At 41.0% G+C, this 26,328-nt stretch overlaps 1 protein-coding gene across 1 annotated transcript; it reads left to right on the plus strand.

Moving 5' to 3' along the window:
• The first annotated feature begins 7,838 nt into the window (after nt 1–7,838).
• Nucleotides 7,839–22,498, plus strand: LOC128509071 (phosphoserine aminotransferase-like). The gene is made up of 9 exons (XM_053480642.1): nt 7,839–7,936; nt 8,764–9,090; nt 9,420–9,521; nt 18,385–18,590; nt 18,856–19,028; nt 19,139–19,308; nt 20,295–20,423; nt 20,588–20,725; nt 22,378–22,498. Exons 1-9 carry the CDS (start codon nt 7,839–7,841, stop codon nt 22,496–22,498), a joined length of 1,464 nt encoding a protein of 487 aa, XP_053336617.1.
• The last annotated feature ends 3,830 nt before the right edge of the window (nt 22,499–26,328 follow it).

Consider the following 26,328-nt stretch of genomic DNA (forward strand, 5'->3'; position numbering starts at 1 on the left):
GAACCCATGCAGGCGAACTACGTGTTTCAATATCAGCTCGGCGGTGTCCTTAGCTGATGGGAGTCCGGTGGGGGCCACCAGGTGAGCTGCCTTGGAGAACCTGCCGACGATCGTGAGGATGGTGTTCTTCCCTTCGGAAACCGGCAGGCCTGTGATGAAATCCAAGGCGATGTGCGTCCAGGGCCGTCGAGGAACGGGAAGAGGTTGGAGCTCTCCGGGGGTTGGTCGGTTGGTATCCTTGGCCCTGGCGCACACCAGGCACGCCTGAACGAACTCCTCGATATCCTTGTTCATGGAGGGCCACCAAAACGCCCGTTTCACGAACTGCAAGGTTCTTCCCCTTCCCGGGTGTCCGGCGACGGGCGATGAGTGACCCCACTGGAGGACCTCAGCTCTTAGTGGTTGGGGCACGAAGAGTCGTCCAGGTGGCGCACCTGCCGGCCCTGGCCTCCGCAGCCTGAGCCTGGCGAACCCTTGTCTCGAGATCCCACTGGAGAGGTGCCACGATGCGTGAAGTTGGTAGGACAGGCACGGGGACCCCGTGTGTGACAGATGGAAGTTGAATTGTTCGAAGAATAATGCCCACCGTGCCTGTCGTGGATTAAGTTGCTTGAGGTTCCCGATGGTGATGAGGTTCTGGTGATCCGTCCAGACGATGAATGGCTCACTGGCGCCCTGGAGTTCTCTGAATGTCGAGGTGGCGGCCGGAGTGAGTTGGAAGGGGTGAGTTGCGGGCCTGGTCAGATTGGTCAGTCGTGCTGCAACTGTACTGTAGCCCCGGATGAAGCGACGATAGAAGTTCGCAAACCCGAGAAACCGTTGAAGCTGTTTGAGCGTCCTGGGTAGGGGCCAATGACGCACAGCCTCTAGCTTCTGCGGGTCCATGGACACACCCTGGGGGGAGATGACAAAACCCAGGAACGTGGTGGAGTGCATGACAATTTTAAGACACAGAGGTTAGCCTTTCTCTTATAGATCTTGCAAAAACAGTATTGTCAAGTGCATTTGCAAAATCCGTCAAGCACCACAATGAAACTGACTCTCATGAAGACCATCCCAGGAGGGCGAGACCAAAACCTACCTCTTCCGCAGACGAGAAGTTCATTTAGAGTTATCAGCCTGAAAAATGACCAATTAACAGCACCTCAGATCAGAGGCATTATGAAGTCTTTACAGAGCATAAGTAGCAGAAACATCTCATAATCAAATGTTCAAAGGAGATTAATGCATTTTTGGACGCCTTCAGCATTCCTTTACAATGTAGAAAGAAATAAAAATAAGGAACGATCATAGAGTTAGAAATGTTCTAAAACTTTTGAACAGTAGTGTGTGTGTGTATATATATATATATATATATATATATATATACACAGTTCAACTTGTAACCTTATCTTGACGATATTGAGCATCCCTGTTCAGAAAAGAGTGCAAGAGCCAGGCACTCAAATGGTAACAAGAAGGATGCGCCGCCGGCGAACATCCCTGTAAGCGCAGGAGGAATCGCACCCCCAATAACTCCATGTCCTCACGCTCTGATGTATTGCAAGCTAAACATGGGAGGACCATAATAAATCAGAAACCTGAAAATGATACCCAGTTACAGATTTTAGCTGCTTTATGTGATTTAGCCGATAAATTTGAAACACATACAGCTACTGGGAGTGCACAACCACCCACAACCTCCTTAGGTGATGAGCAATCACACCGGGAGGGGACAGATGATTTAGTAGATGTTATTTCACTGCATGCAAGTGACTCACATTATGGCAGCAAGGGGAACGCTAAAGAGGATGATGAGGATGAATCCAAATCTGGTGCTTCCACACTATGACATTCTTTCTCGCGTTTTGAGTGCTGCAAAACTATTGGGTCTTAAAACTAAAGAAGATGTTAGTGTCTCAACCCCACAGCAAGGTGTCTGGGCAAGTATTTCCCATGCTTAACCCCCTGTGTATATCCCTGTGGCCCTGAGGATTAGTCTCAAATGTTGAGAGAAACATGGAATAATCCAAAAGTAGCACCCCAGTTTAATGCAGTATGCAGGCGATTTGCCAAAATAAATTATGCTCCTGAGAGTGGCATGGATAACATGCCTCCAGTAGAAAGAGAAATTGCAGCATTAACCTCTTAAGGTCCTGACCGGGTCACAGATAACCCTAGGTGTCCTGGTAGAGAATGTCAGAAGACAGATCGACTAATGTGCCAGTTGTTCACAACTTACCAGGGATATTGGTGCATCCATGTCTTCAGCGGTCATGGCCCGAAGGCAGATTTGGTTGGCTCAAACATCCTTGCCTGAGACCATTAGAAAATAATTGACCAATATGCCGGTGATTCCTGGTAGAGTTTTTCACAATGACTTTCAGTCCATGTTGGACACCGCCGACCTGGCAAGGCGCAGGAGGGAGTCTGTCTAGCAAACATTTGGTCATATGGCATCCACTAAACTTGACCATAGAGGTGCTCAGCTCTTTCGGCCCCCACACTCCCACCATTTGGATCATTGGGGGCATGATAGGAGACAAACTAAGGGTTCCCAGCTCCATGAAAAGAGCACCAGACCATCCTACCATACTCCCCAGTTTGATCAGCCTCCAGCACATGGAGGATTTCCAAGGAGGCGCACCCCCAGGGGGTCCAAACCCCGGGGAGGTCCTGCATAACGGTCTCGGGGCCGCCGGAGCATGCTCCCAGCTTTGCCTGGATAGCTGGGAAAAGTATACATCAGATCGCCGGGGTCCTAGGTAATGTCAAGAACGGATACAAGCTAACAGATAAGCCTCAGCGAACAGCCCACTGGGCTTTATTCGAAATATTTCCTTGTGCCAAAAAAGGATGGTGGACTTCGACCAATCCTGGACTTGCGGCAACTGAATCGGTTCATAAAAACGCTGCCGTTCAGAATGCTGACAACAAAACAAATTCTACAGTCCATAGAGCCAGGCGATTGGTTGACTTCCATAGACCTAAAGGACGCGTACTTCCATGTACCCATCTGTCCAGATCATCACCCATTCCTTCGCTTTACCTTTCTGGATTGGGTTTACCACTTCAAGGTCCTACCATTTGGCCTTTCGTTATCTCCAAGAGTCTTCACCAGGGTGGTTTTAAAAGCCCTTCATCCCCTTCAGTGTGCAGGAATAAAAATCCTAGCATACCTGAACGACTGGTTAATCTGCTCACCTACCCGCAGTCAGGTTATAAGGGACACTGGAACAGTAATCCAACATGTCAAGTCTCTCGGGTTCAAAATAAACTGGGACAAAACCAATTTAAGTCCTCGACATCATACACTCTTTGTAGGGATTTCCCTAGACTCTCACCTAATGATGGCCTCATTATCCCATCAGAGAGTGAGAAAATTATCCAGTCTGGCCCAGTCATTTCACCTGAACAAGAAAGTAAAACTACTTTAGTTCCAGCAGCTGCTGGGTATGATTGCAGCAGCAGCAACTGTGGTTCCCCTCGGCCTTTTCAGAGCCCGCCCGCTACAACAGTGGGTGCACAGTTTCAATCTGCATCCCAAATTGAACAGACATGTGAAGACATGTGTAAGAATTACACAGAAGTGTATCCAGATGCTATGCCCTTGGTGGAGCAAGTGGCTACTATCACATGGGACACCCTTAGGAAACATCCCAGCTAGACGGTCTGTGATAACAACAGACGCCTCCCTAACAGGAAGGGGAGCAGTCTGGGAAGGCAGATCTGTCAGGGGCACCTAGGACCCTCCCTAGACCTCAGAACACATCAATATTGTCATGCCACGTCAAGCCACAGTCTCGCCATGATCACTAAAGCATTCCCGTTCCTTTCTCCCAACCACTCCTTCCAACTCACCACCTCACCTTCCGCTCTCCACACACCTGTCTCCTATCAGCAATCACCTCTCATGCTTATTTAAGCCATGCGCTGACACCACCACATCGCCAGTTTATTGTGGGCCTTCTCAGCTCCAATTTACCAGCGCTATTTCTCGTCTCAGCCTGCCAAGTATCGACCTCGCTTCGCCCTTTTGACTACGACTTCGCCTTTTAGTTTTGGATTTGACACATTTGGAGTGTTACCGACTGCTTACCTGCCACCGACCACGAATTTGGATCACGGACCTCTTCCCCTTTCTTCGGCTTCGACCCTCGCCAGCTCCACGACCCCGATTTATCTCCTCTCCTCACCGGACTCACGCTGCCGCTTCTCGCCGGCTCTGCTCGCTCCTGCCTCCCCGCAAGGCTCAGGCTTTTTTCATACCGGCATAAAGCTCGCGCTTCCGCGTTCCTGCGAGCCAAGCGTCATACACACCACCTCCTCCCACGGCCCACTCGTGCCGGCGCTCCGGGCTTCTGCTTTCCAGCAGATTTATTCCAAATCCCAGCTCTACGCGGAATTAAGGTCAAGGCATTAAACTATAACATTGTCAACCAAGTCACAAGCACCCAAACTCCATTTGCTATCTAAAGTGATCTGTCTCTTCTGCGTTTGGATCCACCACGCCCCCTACCGATCCCGGACAGAATAAACTGGTCAAGGAATGGATCCAGCAGAAGCCGCTCGCCTGAGGGGGGCACTAGAGAGCCAAGTAGCCCTCTTAGGCACTCACCAGCAGGAAATCTCTCAGATAACTAATACTCTTTAAACCATTACAGAAACTTTGCAATCTCTTTCTGCTCAGATTCAGGATCGGCCACCTCCTGCATCACTCCTCGCACCCCCACTCAGATACTTCCTCCCGCTCAGGAGCCACGCCTCCCTGCTCCACCTATGTATGATGGCAACCCAGGCACGTGTCGCTCTTTTTTATTCCAATGCTCTCTTGTGCTAGAGCTGCAGGCTATGTCATTTTCCACAGAGCGTTCCAATGTCGCCTATATTATCACCCTCCTCACTGGAAAGGCTAGAGAGTGGGGGACGGCATCATGGGATGCCCAAGTTCTATGCTGTTTCACGTATAAGACCTTCACTGACGAAATGAGAAGAGTTTTTGATCGCTCATTTACGGGGCATCAGGCGGCAACCCAGATACTTCAGCTTCGTCAAGGAACACGCTCCGTCTCAGACTACGCCATAGATTTCCGGACTTTGGCTCCCTCCTGTGATTGGGATGAAAGAGCCTTTTTTGACTGCTTCCTCCATGGACTCTCAGATCCAATCAAAGATGAGTTCGCGGCTTGAGATCTCCCCTCGGATCTGCAGGGGCTCATCGACCTAGCAACACCCGGAGAAGGATTCGGCGAAGTGAACGGCAGCCTTCGCTCGCTCCTTACACCCCAGTACCTGTCCTAGTCCCCCCCGAGACACCCCTTAAACCCATGCAGATAGGTCGCACGCGCATTTCGACAAGGGAGCGTCAGCGCCGCAGAGACGATGGCGCCTGCTTCTACTGCGGCCAGACAGGCCACGTCGTGCGATCCTGCCCACTAAAAGGGCAGGCCCCCCCGTAATTCTGGGGATGCAGGGGGGCCCAACTTCTAGCTCTTCCCCGGACCAGCGCTCATTTTTCTTAGTGACTGTGACCCATGATGATCGGTTTTATGCCACTTATGCCTTAGTGGACTCCGGGGCGGACCAGAACCTAATTTCCTCCTCTACTGCCTCCAACTTCCAAATCCCTCTCACTCCCCTGTGCCAGCCTTTTTCTGTTCAGGCCCCAGGCCCTGTGGACCGGACCTCGCCAGCATCACGAGAGGAGATCCGCGACTTAACCAAGGTTCCCGCTGAATATCACGATTTGCGACAGGTGTTCATTAAGTCAGGGGCGATCTCCTTACCACCTCACCGCCCTATGATTGACCTGCTTCCCGGCACCTCCCCACCCAAGGGGCGACTCTACTCTCTTTCTCGCCCAGAGAGAGAGGCCATGAATCATAACATTAACGAGTCACTAGCAGCAGGCATAATCCGTCCGTCGTCTTCTTCGGCGGGAGCTGGGTTTTTCTTTGTTGAAAAAAGTACAAGTCCCTCAGACCTTGTATTGATTACAGAGGCTTAAACAAGATCACAGTAAAGAACCGTTACCCCCTCCCGCTGATAACGTCCACCTTCGAACTTCTTCAGGATGCCCGTGTATTTACCAAGCTTGACTTAAGAAATGCCTACCACCTTGTCAGGATACGGGAGGGTGATGAGTGGAAGACTGCCTTTAACACCCCCACGGGCCATTACGGATATCTTGTAGTCCCATTCGGTCTGACCAATGCACCGGCCGTGTTCCAGGCCCTCATAAACGATGTCCTTAGAGACTTCCTCAATGTTTTCGTCTTTGCTTATTTGGATGATATCCTAATTTTTTCATGTTCTGTAAGGGAACACAAATGTCATGTCCGCCAGGTCTTGCAACGGCTATTGGAAAACAAGATCTACGTTAAGGCAGAAAAATATGAGTTCCACTGCACCTCCACTTCCTTTTTAGGTCACTCCATCTCCCTGGTAAGCATCCAGATGGACCCCGCAAAGGTCAAGGCAGTCACTGACTGGCCAGTACCCTCCTCGCGACGTGAACTTCAGCGGTTCCCGGGGTTTGCCAACTTTTATTGTCGCTTCATCCGAAGTTATAGCATGGTGGCAGCCCCGCTTACGGCACTAACTTCTTCCAAAACGCCATTCCGATGGAACTCACGGGCTGAGCAGGCTTTCAGGGAACTCAAGCACCACTTAACCACAGCACCCGTCCTCATTTTTCCTGACCCCGCCCTCCAGTTTGTTCTGGAGGTAGATGCATCAGAAACTGGAGTAGGAGCTATCCTGTTACAGAGGTCTCCAAAGGATAATAAACTCCACCCCTGCTCTTTCTTCTCTCGCCGACTTACCCCCCCTGAACCTAATTATGGCATCGGGGATCATGAGCTTCTGGCAGTCAAGCTGGCACTTGAGGAATGGAGACATTGGTTGGAAGGGGCGGAACATCCCTTTCTCGTATGGACGGATCACCGAAACCTTGAATATCTGAAGACAGCTAAAAGACTGAACTCACGCCAGGCTGAACTCACAGTTTTTTTCCTGTTTCCAGTTCACGTTGTCTTACCGTCCTGGGACCAAGAATGTAAAACCTGATGCTCTCTCCCGACAGTTCTCTACCCCTCAAGACAAGTCCACGCCAGAGACAATCCTACCCCCTCACTGCCTTGTTGCAATCACCCAACTGGACGTAGAGCACCTGGTTCAGCAGACCCTGGAACAAGAACCAGGCCCAAGTATCGTTCCCACGAATAAACTCTTTGTTCCAGCCTCCGTGCGCCCTTAGGTTTTGGACTGGGCCCACGGTTCCAGATTGGCTTGCCATCCAGGAGCAGCACGCACTCTTTTCCTCCTGCACCAACGCTTCTGGTGGCCCACCCTCAAAGAGGATGTAAAGAACTTTGTGACCTTCTGCGATATCTGTTCCAGAAACAAGATCACTAACCGACCTCCGGAGGGCCTACTCAGACCTCTCCCCATCCCTCACCGCCCCTGGTCTCACATATTTCTCGACTTCGTCACTGGCCTACCGTCACAGAATAACACCTGCATCCTGACCATTGTGGACCGTTCTCTAAATCGGCCCACTTTATCCCACTACCCAAGCTTCCGTCTGCCAAGGAAACAGCTGAGCTCCTGGTCAATCATGTCTTTCGACTTCCTGGGCTTCCTGTCGACATCGTCTCGGACAGGGGTCCCTAGTTCTCGGCCCAGTTCTGGAAGGCATTTTGCAACCTTGTTGGTGCCACCCCCAGCCTCTCATCTGGATTTCACCCACAGACTAACGGACAAACTGAGCGAATGAACCAGGAACTTGAGAAGGCCCTAAGGTGCATGGCTTCTTGAAGGCCCATCTTCTTGGAGCAGATTCATTCCCTGGGTCGAGTATGCCCACAACTCGCTCCCAACTTCCTCCACAGGCATGTCCCCCTTTCACTGCTGCCTGGGTTATCAACCACCCCTCTTTCCTGCCCAAGAAGAGGAGGTGGCGGTTCCCTCAGCGCTAAACTTTGTCCGTCGCTGCAGGCCCGCAAGCAACTCTTGCACACAGTGAGTACCTTCCAGCGTCATGCTAACCGTCATCAATCATCGGCCCCCAGGTATCGTGTCGGTCAAAGGGTCATGCTATCTACACGGGACCTTTCCCTCAAGACCACCTCGAAGAAGCTTTCTCCAAGGTTCGTTGGTCCCTTCACTTTTAACCGCATTATTAATCCATGCCGCGATTTGCCGCATGGCCTCTTGCCCACTGTCCACACCCTCCCAACCCCCTCCACCCCCCGACTCATAGACGGGGGTGAAGCCTTCACTGTTCACAGACTCCTCAAGTCTTGCCGCCGTGGGCGTGGTCTCCAGTATTTAGTGGACTGAGAGGGTTACAGTCCTGAAGAGAGAAGCTGGGTACCCGCAAGAATTATCCTAGACCGCTCATTGATCACTGATTTTCACAGGCTCCACCCCGAGGCACCTGGTAGAACGCCCGGGGGCGTTCGTAGGGGGGAGGGTACTGTCATGCCACGTCAAGCCACAGTCTCGCCATGATCACTAAAGCATTCCCGTTCCTTTCTCCCAACCACTCCTTCCAACTCACCACCTCACCTTCCGCTCTCCACACACCTGTCTCCTATCAGCCATCACCTCTCATGCTTATTTAAGCCATGCGCTGACACCACCACATCGCCAGTTTATTGTGTGCCTTCTCAGCTCCAATTTACCAGCGGTATCTCTCGTCTCAGCCTGCCAAATATCGACCTCGCTTCGCCCTTTTGACTACGACTTTGCCTTTTCGTTTTGGATTTGACACATTTGGAGTTTTCCCGTTACCGACTGCTTACCTGCCACCGATAACGAATTTGGATCAAGGACCTCTTCCCCTTTCTTCGGCTTCGACCCTCGCCAGCTCCACGACCCCGATTTATCTCCTCTCCTCACCGGACTCACGCTGCCGCTTCTCGCCGGCTCTGCTCGCTCCTGCCTCCCCGCAAGGCTCAGGCTTTTTTCATACCGGCATAAAGCTCACGCTTCCGCATTCCTGCGAGCCAAGCGTCATACACACTGCCTCGGCCCGCTCATGCTGGCGCTCCGTGCTTCCGCTTTCCAGCGGATTTATTCCAAATCCCAGCTCTACGCGGAATTAAGGTCAAGGCATTAAACTATAACATTGTCAACCCAAGTCACAAGCACCCAAACTCCATTTGCTATCTAAAGTGATCTGTCTCTTCTGCGTTTGGATCCACCACGCTCCCTACCGATCCCTGACAAATATATTGGAGCTCTACCTCTCTCTGAAGGCCTTTTCCTGTTATTACAAAAAAAACATGTTTTAATAAGGACAGACAACATGTCCACGGTGTATCACTTCAATCACCAGGGGGGCACCAGATCAGCACGATGCCTCCCGGTGGCAAGAAAACTACTTTTCTGGGCATCCCCAAACTTTATATCTCTTAAAGCTGCGTTTATACCAGGAGCAGTAAACAAAGCGGCGGACCTGCTGCCTCGAACTGGACCACTTCCAGGAGAGTGGCGTCTCCATCTCGAAACAGTGAGACTTGTATGGGAACACTTCGGTACGGCAAAGATCGATCTGTTTGCAACAGCAGAGACAACTCATTGCGCCCAGTGGTATTCCCTGAGCAGCCTAGGAGATCCCCTGGGGATAGATGCACTATCTCAAGAATGGCCAGAAGAGTTGTTGTATGCTAAGGAAAATAACGATAGGTCATCACAAAGTCTTGCTGGTGGCCCCAAGATGGCCAAAGAAACTCCAGCACTTTTACGCTTCTAACTTCTTCCAAAGTTACTTACTTTTAAGTTTACCCTTCGGCAGCTACCAAAAACAGCCGATCTCCTGTTTCAAACAGCAGGACAAATTTGGCACCCAAAGCCGGAAATTCTACAATTGTGGGTGTGGCCTCTACTCAGCCCCTCTCTAACCTGGGCTTAGATGAGGCTGTAAGGAGAACAATAAATAGCTCAAAGGCACCCTCTACTTGAAATAACTATTCAAGCAAATGGCGAATATTCTCCACATGATGCCGAGATCAGCAGCTAGATGCTACCAATTGTGACACTAGCTTTGTTCTCCGGTTCCTCCAGTTGTTGGATTCTGGGAAATCGGTAAACACCATAAAAGTATACATCTCAGCCATCTCACATTTTTATGCATCAGGGCAGGTTGTAAGGTTGGTAAACACCTCTTAGTGTCTCAGTTCCTTAAGGGCGCACACCGCTTATGCCCAGGGAAGATCATAAGGTCACCTGCTTGGGACCTTACTACTGTTCTGCGTTAAAACACCATTTGAACCTTTAGATCAGGCCAGCTTGAAGTTCCTGACATGGAAAACAGTCTTCCTCCTGGCAATATGTTCAGCCAAGAGGGTCAGTGAATTGCATGCTTTATCGGTCAGTGAGGACTGCCTGAGATGGAGGGTGGAAAACGAGTTTTTCTCTGGCCAAATCCGGCATTTCTACCCAAAGTTCTCAGACCTGGTACAATAAATTAGGTGATTGAGCTGGATGCTTTTCACCCAGAATCCCCTAGGTCAAGTACTGAGCTAAATAGCCCTTCCTTATGTCCAGTCAGAGCACTGTGTACATACATTGAGCATACTGGTCCATTGCGGCAGTCATATACACGATTATTTGTATGTTATGATAAAAAGTGCACAGGCAAGCCTGTGTCCAAGCAACGTTTATCTCACTGGAAAGTGGATACAATTTCACAAGCATATTCCAGTCATATGTGATGCGGCCTCTTGGAGCACTCTGTGCATGTTTACAAAATTTTATAGAATTAAAGTTGCAAATCTTAATTCTTTTGCGGTCTGCCTTTTTATATACAGTTAAGTTTTATTACATTTATTTATAATTTATTTTCTTTAATCGTGAGCTTTTGCAGATAACAGAAAATATACTGCACCAAAATGCTTGCTTACAGTAATTGAGAGTGGTGTACTGTTACTAGATTGTGACTGTTGTCAATGTCTCATCCATGCACGCGAGTTTTGTCACCTGTAATGATCCTCGACGTGAAGGATGGGTTATCCACAGACGCTGCATGTTCAGGCGCATGTTTAAATCATACATGAGAATTACCTGGACTGTTCCATATGACACGTCAATTTTGCGGCTGTTGCTGGGAAACACAGATTTTCAACTCCCTCCAAAGATTTTCTATGGGGTTGGGATCTGGAGACTGGTTAGGCCAATCCAGGACCTTAAAATGTTTCTTACGAAGCCACTCCTTCGTTGCCCGGGCGGTGTGTTTGGGATCATTGTCATGCTGAAAGACCCAGCCCTGTTTTATCTTCAATGCCCTTGCTGATGTTCCTGTGGATTGAAGTGCATCCTTATGCCTACAATGCCATCTGTAGTTGGGAGAATTACAAGGGAAGAATTACATTTTGTCATCAGCTTTACAGTATGTTGGACTGATCCCATGACAGCTGACATGCTTGCAAGCTTTGGGTTATGCAGAATGAGAACTGAAACTGGTTGACCCAGTTGATGGGTAGAACTACATTTTCCTCCATACACCACACTGCTTTCTGTTCCTGTTGGATTAGACTCAACTGAAAGCTATCTCCAACTATCAAACTGCTCAGTCTTTGGATAATTAAGTCACTACTGATAACTAAGTGGTTAGTGATAATATGACAGCACATTTTTTATACTAGTTTTACTAGATTTACTGGTTGGTCTCTGGTTTATAAAGATGGTGTGACTCTCCCCTCAGCCTTCCTCTCAGGTGGTAGTGTGCTCCAGTGGGCCCCAGTGGGCTTTAAATTTCTCTTTATTTAGATCTGCAAATATCCCTGACTTCAGCCTGCCATGTGAGTATTTTACAGAATATTCTTATAGAGTTCATTTTCATGATTTATGGTTTCATGGGTTTTTAAACTTTCAAGGTAGCCAATTTGTAAATAATAAATTGTTTGAAATATTATTTTGTTGTAATTTAAATATATATATTTTATTCAAAATTTTTGATAAAATAACATCCAAAACAAATAACTGCTAACAGCAACATGCAGAATTAACTTTTTTAAATTATTAATTGAGTCCTTGATCTATTGCCAGGACTTTTCCAGGTGCAAAGTTATGATAGAACCCAAAATTCAGCAAAACGCATTATGTATTTTAGTAAGAATAATATGTTTTTTCCTTTTTCCCTATTTTCTTATACATTTGTTGATAATTGGTTGTTTTGACAGCCTTTGGTTCCTAAAACTTTTTGGCAGTTTAGTCTGCCGGAACAAATGTTAAAGACAAACCAACATTTTAAAAAATGTAAACTGCCTAGGGGAGGGCAAGTTTTGTCTATGAAATTAATAAGCACATTGCATTTGTATCAGCAAAGCCCTTCAGCTTTCCCATCCACATAGTAAATAATCTTTTATATTTTAATAGATTTCAATATTTGTTTAATAATATGGAAAGCAGTATTTATGCTTAAACTAGAAATGGTACCTTACTTATTCTCAAATTTTATTCAACAAAGTGTGTATTGAATTGAATAATTTCACTTTTCTGTATATACAGTGTGTGTGTGTGTGTGTGTGTGTGAGTGTATAATACATGATCACGTTACGTTATAGTGGTATGAAGTGAAAATCCAATTATTTTCCTCATTCAACACTACCTACTCAATCAGAAGCTGAGGATTAGGGTTAGCAGCCAATCATAAGGCAGATACAAAAATGTATAACTACTCTAGCATGAAATGAGATTTTAATTATTACACAGCTGCAGAAGAACTAGGTAGATGAGACTGAGCACTGAACTTCTACTGTATCTTCAATTATTTAATACATATTCTTTATCTGTTCAAAGCGTACACTTATATACATTGGAAATGAAGAAGGTGATTTATTTTGCTCCAGGACCAGTGAAACTTCCACAACCAGTAAGTTTGGGTGTTGTTTGCTTTTAGCTGTTGTCTTCCTTTTACACTTCACATTCAAAACAAATTCGAGTTGATAACAAACAGATGAAACAGTTGCAAATGAAACATAATTTACAACTGTTATTGAAAGGCCTGTACAATGGTGTCCTGTCCAATCCTCAAAGGCCCTATGTAAGTGCAGTCAGTGGTCTGACTATTGGTGGTGGACAGAAGTGGGTAGTATCAAGTTTAGAAAATTTTGTAAAACTTTTGGTAAAACAAGGTAGTATTTAGTTAGAAAATTTGTGTTTCTTGTTCCTTAATTTGCTATTTTGTAAAGATCTTTAGTTTTATTAATTTATTTTTATTTAATTTATTTCCTTTTTTTATTATTTGTCAGAATTTGTACATTATTTTATCTTTTTTTTCTGGCTGCTTACATGATTTCTAAAAAAAAAAAAAATCTGACATGTCGATAAAACAGTTACTCAATACCAGAGTAGTCTTATACTTTTTTACTCTTACTTAAACAGTATTTTGTATGACTACTTTTTATTTCTACTTGAGTAACACTAGTAGTATAGTAGTACAGTATACTCAAATACTACTTGAGTACAGCTACTCTTACTTGAGTACAAATTTTGGCTTCTCTGGTGGTGGAACAATATGTTTTATCTTCGTTTTAAGATTTGATTTGATGCACAAAAACTGTGTTTATGACACAACATGTTTTCAATACAACACAATGAATACTTTACTGACAACAATGCATAACTGCAGAACACCTATCCTTTATCCTTCTTTTTACCTCTTCCCCCTTTCCCCTTTTTTTTGCCTTGCGATACAAAATATAAATGTTTAAGTACCTCATTAAAATTATGTTAATTTACATTTTAAACAGTGCATGTAATAGTTTTTTTAATATAATTTAAAGCTTAGTGAAAGGGTGGGTTTTACCCCGGGTCAGACCGCTATTCCACTAAAATACAAGATTAACTGATTGAAGAGGTCGAATCAGATGTAGTTCCTGCTTGGTTAAAATTTAAACCTGCACCGATTTTTTGTCCTAAAGACCTCAAGACAACTTTGTACTATGACCAAAAATAATCTTACCTTAGTTGGACAGCTGCATTAAATGTCAAAAATGCAAAATATACGCAATGTAATCAGATTAAGACATTCATTTTAACTTTGGTATAATAGATTATAATATATCAGATAGGCACGGAATAACATGCAACATGCTGTGTTATGGAAAAAAAAATCCAACAATAATCGAATAAACACTTTGCCATTCCACCATTCCAGGGTGTTATTCCACGTACAGTATGCCACATGGATTTGCCAATGATTACAATTTATTAATAATCAACATGTCACAGTAATGTCAAGTTTACATTAAACAGAAATGTCAAAGGACAGGTTAATAAAGCTTCAGTTATATCAGTTATAATATAAAGTTGCTTGCTTGCTGTTACTTATTTAAAAAAAATAGCTGTCACCAAGAAACCATAATGTGTAAAGTCCTCTGTCCTGAAGACTGTGACATATTTAGAAACTGACTGTGCTGACCTAACAGAAATCTTTATCATTGATCATACAGTGCCTGTTTCAAAATGAGGTGTAAACTGGATTAATTTGTATTTAAATAAGCAAATACTTATCTGACTTATTGAACAAAACCTTTAACTATGATAAGTATTGAAGTGATTAATTGGTTTATGGTCCACTATGTAATGTGTTATGGAAGAGATGTTCTGTATTTCAAACGAGTTAAATTATTGGCCTGTATGAAAAAAAAATACAATAAAAAAATACAAAAATAACTGGAATTGAGTTAAGAACTTTCCAACACATTGAAAATAAAACTTAAAATCTATCCTCCTAAAACTTATTATCTAAACATATGTTCTCTGAAATGTACTCCACAACGAAACATATATATATTTTTTTTGTCCACAAAAAATAGACATTTATCTGACTGACTTACTGATAAACAAGTGCATGATACCATTCTGTTGAGGCTGTATTGCAGTTCAGTACTTGATATAATCAATTCTTTGACTTTCCTTCAGGTTTTGATCCAGGCCCAGAGAGAACTGCTGGATTACATTGATCTCGGGATTAGTGTTCTTGGTAAGGAGCGCAGCGTTCATATAAAATAAAGTTGCACAGCCTGTGTGTGTGATGAGTGCTAACCTTACTGATTTTTTTTACTTAGAAATGAGCCACAGGTCACCTGATTTTTACAATATAATCAACTCAGCTGAATCTCTACTTTGTGAACTTGTGTAAGTTTTTAAACCCCATAACAATGTAGATGCATGTGCATGTTCCATAAAATCGGATACTTAACATGTGACATATCACAAGGACTACACCGTATATTGACCTTCTGAATGGATTTTTTTTTAAGTATTGTTGTAAAGTTGATCTCATTTTGATTCATTTACATGTTTTCAAACACTTTCCGACACCAGATACAGAATGTGATTTTGTGATTATTTGTCCTCTTTATAAGGAATATTCTAGTATCTATATAGTTTCTATATCTAGTACTTAATTATGTGTGCACATTAAACCTAAAACATAGTCAGTGAGCATAATTAGTTTAATTTTTATCTCGATTATGCTTTTGGCTTTCCACAGTTAAATGTACATAATTGATTGATATTGAAAATGCATGTTCTGCCAATAGACTGCAAAGCAAGCATATAATATTTGAATACAGACAAAATGAGCGAGCTTAAATAAGAAATACCCACAAGGATTTAAACAAGTAGCAAATGCAAATCACAAGACTGGTCTGTAAGCAAATACGAGTAAACAGTGGAGCTGTTGGGTTAGGTTAGGTTAGGTTTATGATTATTATTCAACATATTAAAGATGAAAGAAAAAAAAATTTGAATGATTTATTTGCTTGAATATAATGAAAGCTAGTTTTTTTCTGAATAAAAAGTACTATATGTTAACATTACATTACAAATTTTAAACCATAGTTTTTTGTTTATTCCAGGGTCAATGATCTATGAGTAGTGCAGACCAAGTTTTATCTTTAGTTATGTGGGATCTTAATAAGGCTGTTGTCGCTGCTAAACAATGTGGTTTTGTTCTGTTTCAAAATGTTTTAGCTCCCATACCCCTCTTTTGTAATAGATAAATATGTCGTTGTTATTAAAACAAGAAGTTATAATAATAATAATAATAATAATAACTATTATTAAATAAATAAATAATAATAATTATAATTATTATTATTGTATAATAAATAATATTGTATTATGTGATTTGTGTCACTGATTGTGACATTATTCTAGTATCTTCATTAAATTTTGTTGCAAAGATGTAATGTTATACATGTGGACAAAATTATTGGTACCCTTCAATCAATGAAAAAAAAACTCACAATGGTCACAAAAATAACTTTAATCTGACAAAAGTAATAATAAATAAAAATTCTATAAATGTTTACCAATGAAAGTCAGACATTGCTTTTCAACCATGCTGCAATTTAATTAAAAATAAACTCATGGAACAGGCCTTGATGGTATCCCTATAAAAGACTAAAAATAATGTGACCAAATGGACATGTTAATTCAAGGTGTGTCCACTAATTAGCATTACAGGTGTCTACAAGCTTGTAATCAGTCAGTGGGCCTATATATAGGGCTCCAGGTAGTCACTGTTGTTTGGTGACATGGTGTGTACCACCACACTCAACATGGACCAGAGGAAGGAAAGGAAAGAGTTCTCACAGGAGATTCAAAAGAAAATTATAGACAAGCATGTTAAAGGTAAAGGCTATAAGACCATCTCCAAGCAGCTAGATGTTCCTGTGACTACAGTTGCAGAAAACAATGTAGATGCATGTGCATGTCCCATAAACTGGGATAGTTAAAATGTGACATGATATATCAAGGAAACAGTATATTGACTTTCTAAATTAAATATAAATTTTTTATACAGTTGTAAAGTTGATCTCATATTGATTCATTTACATGAATCAAATACACTTTCCAACACCAGATACTGTACAGTATGTGATTTTGTGATCATTAAATATCTATGAGTAGTGCAAACCCATTTCGCTTTATAAGGAATTTTAGTAATTCCTAACAGTCCTCTTAATAAGGAATATTTTAGTATCTATATAGTATCTATATCTAGTACTTAATTATGTTTTATTCATACATAATTATTCATAAAATGTAATTATGGATAAGTAGTTGAATTTTTAACTCGATTATGTTTTTGGCCTCCCACGGTTAAATGTACATAATTGATATTAAAAATGCATGTTCTGCCATAGACTGCAAAGCAAGGATTACAGTTACACATATTATTCAGAAATTTAAGATCCATGGGACTGTAGCCAACCTCCTTGGGCGTGGCCGCAGGAGGAAAATTGATGACAAATCAAAATGGACTACATGGGAGACGACCAAGGAGGACAAAAAACAATTCATAAAAAAGCCAGACTGAAATGTGCTAAACTACATGTTGACAAGCCACAAAGCTTCAGGAAGAATGTCCTATGGACAAAAAAGGTACTCTATGTTCACAGACGAAAAAATGAAGCATATCAAGAAAAGAACACGGTCCCTACTGTGAAACATGGAGGACGCTCTGTTATGTTGTGTGGCTGCTTTGCTGCATCTGGCACAGGGTTTCTTGAATCTGTGCAGGGTACAATGAAATCTCAAGACTATCAAGAGATAAATGTGCTGGCCAGTGTCAGAAAGCTTAGTCTCAGTCACAGGTCATGGGTCTTGCCACAGGACAATGACCCAAAACACACAGCTTTGAACACGCAAGAATGTCTAAGAGGAAAACATTGGACTATTCCAAAGTGGCCTTCTATGAGCCCTGACCTCAATCCTATTAAGCATTGAAAGGAGCTGAAACATGCCGTCTGGAAAAGGTGCCTTTCAAACCGGAAACAACTGGAGCAGTTTGCTCATGAGGAGTGGGCCAAAATACCTGCTGAGAGGTGCAGAAGACAGTCTGCATTGACAGTTACAGGAATCGTTTGATTGCAGTGATTGCCCTAAAAGGTTGTGCATCAAACTATTAAGTTAGGGGTACCATCATTTTTGTCTAGGCCTGAAGCATGAGTTTATTTAAAAAAATAATTTAATTGAAGCATGGTAAAAAGCAATGTCTGACTTTCATTGGTTATCATTTATAGAATTTTTATTTATTATTACTTTTGTCAGATTAAAGTTATTTCTGGACCTTATTTCTGAGTTTTTCTTTCATTGACCGAAGGGTACCAGCAATTTTGTCCACGTGTGTATTTATGTGACAATGCAAGAAAAACATTTTTGTTATTAAAAATTTTAATAAATACTCATAATTTCAATATTAATAAAAATAATTGTGGCCATAATTATGCATTTTGGACATAATCATGCAGTCCTAGTCAATAGTAATAAAAGTTCAGCCATAATGTTAGACAAAATATGCACACAAGCCTATTGTGTAGTAATTGTTTTAAATTAAATCAGCTTTAACATCCACATTTATTTTTCAAACTCTGTATGCAGGAATATCCCTACAAACTACAAGGTTCTGTTTCTGCAAGGTGGTGGTTCAGGCCAGTTCAGTGCTATTCCTCTGAATCTGATCGGTCTGAAGGAGGACAGGTGTGCTGATTATATTGTAACAGGAAAGTGGTCTGCAACTGCTGCCAAAGAGGCGGAGAAGTACGGCAAAGTGAACATGGTAAATCCAAAAGTGGACCGATACACTGGTGAGTTATTCAGAAACTAAAAGCTGTTGTGAGCTAAATTACATATTTACATGAAAGAAAGAAATCTATAAATATTGATGTTACTTTACAGTTAGGTTACATTTAAAGGAGCATAAATAGAGAGAGAGTTGAAAAAGTAAAGCTTTTAGTGCTGATTAATACAGTGCTTCATGATTTTCATTTACATTTATGACAGTTGGCATATGGCCCTTATTCAGAGCGATTTAGGTTTTTCATAATCAAAGAATGTTTCGCATCACCTCAGGGATCCCAGACAGCAGCAGCTGGTCACTGAACCCTTCAGCATCCTATGTCTACTACTGCTGCAATGAAACAATCCATGGCATTGAGTTTAACTTCATTCCTCACACCAAGGATGTGATTCTTGTCAGTGATATGTCGTCAAATTTCCTATCACGGCCAGTAGATGTGTCTAAGGTGGGATATATTTTACACTGGTTAGGTTCGAAACTTGCAGGGTTTTTTTGCCAATGCCATTGTTGTCTTGTTTCAGTGGTTTAATTTGTGTTATATTTTCTTCTTTTAAGTTCGGGCTCATATTTGCAGGTACACATAAAAATTCAGGATGCGCAGGAACCACTATTGTGATCGTACGGGAAGATCTGTTAGGAAAAGCTTTGAAGGAGACACCTGCTATATTAAATTACCAAGTGCAAGCTGAACATGATTCCCTCTACAACACCCCACCTACCTTCAGGTAAAACCAGAATGCTCTTGTTTTTGTCTGGGGATAATCTTTAGGGTAACTGCTTTTATATTCAAATGATTTGTGATTTTTAAATACACTTCGCAACTTTAGCAAAAGAAATTTGTAGTGGTCTCCCTCTTACAGTGCTATGAAAAAACTTTGAAGATAATGTTGGAGTGATTGGGTATTGTAGTCCATTCCTCCTAAAGTGCTCCCTCCACCTGCGCACAACCGTAACAAAGCAACCTCCCAAAGTACGATACACATGAGTCCACATCCCACAGTGTTCAAACACTGCTTAAAATTAACATCTAACTGCTTGCGGAGAAGGTAGGACAAAGTAAAGAAATAATTATAGGAACATTATGTCCTCCACTGGGTGGAATTTATGAATCTGCGCAAAATCTGTGTTGCTGTAAGAGCAAATTTTGATTTCTTATTTCCAGCATTGTCGGCTATGACAAACCCAAATAATCACTGTTTAAAAGCTGCATCTTCGCCATTGCTTTAATCAGTTGCATATTGCATGTAAAAAAGTACAAAATATTCAATTTTTATCTTTTATGAGCTCCGTGTCCAAAAAAATGGCATTTCCTTCTTCGCTTTTTCTATCCACTTTGAACACATCCAGAGCTCTCCTTAATTTTGGTAGAGATAGGAGTGATTCCCTATTTTAAGAATATTTTTTAATTACTGTTACTCCTACGTGTGGATTCCAGTTGCCAGCAACTATACTATTCAACTATTACTTGACAAATCACAGTATTGAAGTATCATCATTAAGATCACATATCTACTGTGACATATAGAACTACAGTAATTATTTATCTTTCCAACAACAATAGTTGAGCTGCCTGCTTTGATAAGTGATAAGTAATACAATAAACAAAATAATAATGAAAAAAAAAAAATCATACAATCATTTCTCAATTAAAGGTTTGATAAAATTATAGTAGCCATTTTTTTTATTTAGCTTTTCCTTTTTTTCCCTCTAGCATTTACATTACAAAGCTGGTTCTGGAATGGGTAAAAAGTAATGGAGGCGTAGATGCCATGGATAAACTGAGCATGCAGAAATCTGCTTTGATTTATGACATCATTAACAGCTCCAATGGATTTTATATGTGAGTAAAAAAACACATGTATAATGTATGCTTTACAGTTGCTTAACTAACAATTCCGAATGACAATTGTCAGATTAACATTGTCTCTAAAATTGTGGAACATTTTGATATGTATTATTGAGAGTATTTGGCTGCCACATTTCTACATCTATATCTTTCTACAGATCTTCAATAGATGTCGAGTGCCGGAGTCGCATGAACATTCCATTCCGCATTGGAAACACTGAGGGAGACGATGTCCTGGAAAAACAGTTTCTAGAAGGTGCTTCCAAGCTTGGACTCATGGCATTAGAAGGACACAGGTACCTATCGTGCACAAATGTAATATAATTTAATTTACTTTTTACATTTTTACGGTCAGAGGACTGAAGGTCATTTACAGTATTATGGTTCTTTCAGTGTGATGAGGATATAGCATCAATCTGTGTTTTTTAAATGTTATAATGTTTTGTTTAAGCATAATATCGGCTCATGAAAGTTTTAGTAATACACTATTTTGCTGAAATGAATGACATAATATAGTTATGTTATAATATAGTTACTTTTTTTGCCAGATAATTAGTGACTTGTCATATCAAGTCAGGTATTACTGTAAGTCGCACAAGTTAGTTTTACACTAGGTAAAAGGTGTATAGGTTATAGGTGTACTGTAAATGTAGCAAAAATCGGTTAATAAACACCATTTATTCCAAATCCTTTAACAGATTTAAAAAAGTTTTAATAGTAATTGTGGTTTTAAAGCACTTCAATAAACAGTATTCAGGCTGGTTACACCAGTTGTGATAGAAAAGCGTGCAATTTTTTTTTTGTTATATAACCATATTATTTGCAGTGTTATTTTTAGCACTGCAGCATTTATAGCAGGAAAATCCTGGTGTTCTGGTATTGAGTTGAAAAGTATTCACTCACCTGCCTTTACATGCATATGAACTTGTGTAACATCCAATTCTTAATACATAGGGTTTAATATGATGTTGGCCCCACCCTCCTTTAAAGCTAGAGCAGCTTTAACCCTTTTGAAAAGGCTTTCCACATGGTTTGAGTGTGTTTATGGAAATCTTTGACCCTTCTTCCAGAAGCGCATTTGTGGGGTCAGACACTGATATATATATATATATATATATTGTTTTCCAGATCAGCCATTATATGGTGCAGCTGGAGCAGACAGGGTTGAGGGCTTTAAAGTATTTTAGTATATACGTTATGGCTCTTGTATCCAGTATACTAAAATTTACGGAATACACAAATATGACTTAAATAACAATTTACAATGTTAGCAGAATTTGAAGGATGAAAATTAATTAGTAGATCTAGATCATTTCCCCAAAAAAATTATATCGATCAAAAAGACAGCATAGTTTAATCATATAACTATTATAATGAATTATAATTCATTCATATTTTATCATTCATTCATAAGTCATAATTAATAAAATAAACAGTGTAAATATATTGCCAAGCTCAGACCACTGCCTTACAATGCATCAGTGAATTCATAAGTTAATTATGTTAGCTAACCTAATATTAACAAATTTTATCATTTTTAATTTATAATTTCTATAAATAATCTAAACTACATACTCACTTAAGATTTTCTGTTTTTTTTAAATATAAAATCCCTGTGCTAATCTATAATCTTTTATCATTGAGCTTTATTCCTAAGCTCTTTAATTGAGCTCTTTAAATGATCTTTAATCTCATACTAATGGTACATGTACATAGAAACAGTATATTCTTATTATTTTACCACATTTTTACCTCCTTAAATTATAGACAATGTATCAGTGTACAGTGTTTTTTTACTTTACCATTTTCTCATTGTGATTTTTGCTTGTTGCTTATTTGTTGTATTATCTATCTATCTATCTATCTATCTATCTATCTATCTATCTATCTATCTATCTATCTATCTACAAATACCTGATACACCTATAATGTTGTTATATTTTGATAGGATTCTTGGTGGATTACGAGCTTCTCTCTACAATGGAGTGAGTCTGGAAGATACTCAAGTTCTTGCTGCCTTCATGAAAGAGTTTCTAAAGAAGCATTATCCAAATAAAACACATGTCTAACCTACAGGTCATTTTAGAGAGTCTAAGACACTGTTGACATTAACAGTAGTATCATATAATGTATTTTGATAAAACAATTATAATTTGTAATATTGTGGTTTAACAATCTTATATTAAATTTATTTGTGGCATAACTATAGAAAATGCAGATTTAATATACAGAATTTGTATGAAAGATTCAAATATAAAAATAAAATTGATTGCAAATCTTCTCGTCATGTATGAACTATTTATTCTTTGACTTTACTGAGTTAAAAAGAAAAAAAGATTATACACACTACCATTCAAAAAGTTTGGAAACACATTATAATTTCATGATCATATATAACACATTGCACAGTATGTTGCTCTGCTCATATATTTTCTATACTGTAATATTCTTTATTTGGAATATTAAATTATTTTTAAAAAAGTTTAGGTCAAGGGCGGTTGTTAAAAATTTCACTGCATATCATACTGTGTATGGATGGCTATGTATGTGACAAATAAAATTTGAATTTTACAGTTTTTCTCATCTGCTTTCAGTCATGCAGATCTCCAAGTGCATTTCTCAAAACAATACGTACAAACTGCACAACTGTCACACCTGGCCCACCTCAGCCTTGGGAAATAAGATCTGTCTTGCTTTTACTGAGCCGCCGCCGCTATGTCTCCTCCTAGTGTGTCTACGTGTGTACTTGTTTCACTATACATGTATGTCTTTTGCACCAAATCAAGTTTACCTGTGTCTTCTCCGTGTGTCTCCCTATTTATTCCAGTTAAACCCGTAGCCCTTTGTCTGTTCACTGCTGTGCACCATATTGTGTTTTGTGAGTGTTATTGATCAGATGTTTGTGTAAACTACTGCAGGACTGAACGGTGTCTGCAGGAACGGGTACGTCACGTGGGTTACAAAGAACCGTCACGGTTAAGGTCAAGGCTGAGTGAGACTCAGCCCTCGGTGTTCCACTCCCGATTGAGTTGTCATTTTTTTAGTTAGTTTGTTTCTTGCTGTTTATAACCCAGCCCGACTGCAGACCCAACATCAGTATGATGATGACTAGAAACCACTAAATTACCGTACTGGTATGTGTCATAATTTACAGTGTCAAAGAGGTATTACAGTAATTTACATGGTAAGAATAGATCATTTTTCTAAATTATTCCATCTAACCTCATCTAACCAATCAACACACGTAATAGTATATGGAAGAATCGAAAGAAAAGATCAGACTGTATTCACATTTTTACTGTACTGTCAGTAGTGGTACTTACATACAGAAAACAAAGGAAACTATACATACAGTAGGTTATTTACCGACAAATGGAAACATGAAAAAGACAAAGTGGTAAAAACATACATGTACATTAGAAGGTACAGTAAAGGTGAAATTACGTGGCAGGTTTTATGCGTCATGTCGGTCCTGTGTGTTGGGCCACAGATTCTCATCCATATCACAATATATTTTCCCTTGCTATGCACGGTGGAAAGAATCTTTTTGAGTGCCTAATCCAGCCTCTGAATGCATCTGCTGAGATGTCCTCACATGCTGCATCCATGGCATCCAGCAGTGTCATCCGCATATGTGGCTGATGATCATAAACCTTCCACCTCCAAACCGAGAAAAAACTCTTCAATTGGGTTTAGAAATGGGAAGTAGGGTGGAAGGAATTCAATCAGCATCCTGCGGTGGTGGACAAACCACTGCCTGGTGTTGTCAGAGTGGTGGAAACGGACATTATCACAAATTACTACACACTTTGGTAGATCAACTCAATTAAGGTCCCTCTCATCCTCAGGAATAACATTTCTATAAAGATTGTCTATGAATGTAAGGAGATGCTGTGTGTTGTACAGTACGTTCCCATGATAGGAATATGAGCTAGCACACCTTGGTATGAAATAGCAGCACACATAGTGATGCTTCCTCCCCATTGGCCTGGGACATTAACAGTAGCTCTCTGGCGAATTAGATTTTAACCACGCCTTCTGCCTTTGGCCAGGTTGAAGCCAGCCTCATTCTAGTATATGAAGTTGAGAGGTGATTCTCTTGATTTCCATTATGCGCTATACAGTATACCAGAAAAAACACAGTGTGCATAAATTACAGTATTTGTCTTCATTTTTTACAGCTACATCAAATGTAAAAATCTATGAAGTTACACCAATATCAAATGTGTAGAAGTTACTCTTACAGTATAGTGGGTATACAACATACCTGTACAAACTGGAGTCACAGCTATTTCACTCTGTCAGCTTTTCTTCAAAGGGTACATTGTACAGCTGCTTCATGGTAATAACATGTCTTTTCAAGACCCTGTCTTAGTTGAAATGCTCACAGATTATATATTTTCAAAGATAATGTCGTCTTCAACAATAGCACTTTGTATCTTGCTTAGTCTTATGGCATTGTTAGCCATAACCATATTGCAAATAGCTTCCTCCTGCTGAGGGGTGAAAAGGGTCCCTCTGCCACCCCTGCGAGGTTGTCTTGCATGAGAAGATATGTTTTACAGTTTTTCTCCATTGGTTTGGCTCATTTCTTAAAACAGAAATTACATTCTCAAAATTCTAAGATTATTTGGCAAAACAGTGTTACAGTTTAGCACAACACTATAGCTCACCTGCAAAGGCTAATACTGTATCTCTCCAAAAACAGTTCACTCATGCATCAAAACTAAATTCCTTTCCCATTTAAAAAATGCCAAATAGCCTTCTCAATTGCTTTGGCTTATTTCTTGAAACAGACCGGACATTCTCAACACTCTTGGTGCTTTTGCCAAAATAATGTGGATGGTTCGGCACAACACCATGGAGAAGACTGTAGAGCAAGCACATTAGGCTGCACTCGGCGACCTGCCTCCGCCATTGTGAGGCCATGGTTGATGACATGGTCTATAACTGTGGCCCGAATTTCATCCGGAACAGCACAGTGTCTTTGTGCACCACGGCCTCTTCCACCTATTCCACCACGCACCCTTACTCCTTCTCTTCCTCCTCTTCCTCGAGCAGGCAGCTGCCCTTGTTCATTTACTTGGCCAGGTGCCTCCATGTTCAGAAATAGTACTGGTCCTGCATGGTCAAGCTCTTTACATACATGTTTGGCAGCATTCACAGTCATGGGCAGCACCTGTCAGGTAACTAAACATACTGTTTGATTGGTCATCTGAGATGTGTGAAACTCCTCCTTCATTAGTTAAGTTTTAGTTTCACCTGACTGTTCATTGCTGTACAGTAATAAATTGTAATCAAATGTTCCAAGGATTGATCTACTGTATGGTATTCATGGTAGTATGCTCTTGACTAATTTTGACAATTGAACAGACTATTGTGCATGTAATGACTTATACAATGAAATGATGCTGACACATTTTGGAGAGAACAACCATTAGACTGAGAATTAACAATCAGTTTAGATCAACAAGATCTATTCACTTGGAAATTGTGCTAAATGTAGGCTATCTGTACTTAATCATTTGCAAAGATGTACTTAGACATTTGCAATTTGATGAAATGAATGAGAAATTCAATTCTGTTGGGAACAATTGCCAAGTGGTTTGGAGGTTTGTCCATGATGTTTTGAGAATGTCATTTCTGTTTCAAGAAATGAGCCAAACCAATGGAGAAAAACTGTAAATTACAGTAGTATAAGGATCTCAGGATTTTGATTCATACAGTAAATACCTAAAATTACTGTATGCATGGATAACCTAAGGTGTGTTACAGTATATGTAACAGTAAGTCTACAGTATTACTGTACTATACAGTACATTACATACCTGTTCTCTGTACGAAATGATTCAATTATTGATGACACAGTTGTTCTTCCAACATTTGGCTGCACCCTTCG

Source organism: Clarias gariepinus, chromosome 21 (genome assembly GCF_024256425.1).
Source record: "Clarias gariepinus isolate MV-2021 ecotype Netherlands chromosome 21, CGAR_prim_01v2, whole genome shotgun sequence".
NCBI classification, from domain to species: domain Eukaryota; kingdom Metazoa; phylum Chordata; class Actinopteri; order Siluriformes; family Clariidae; genus Clarias; species Clarias gariepinus.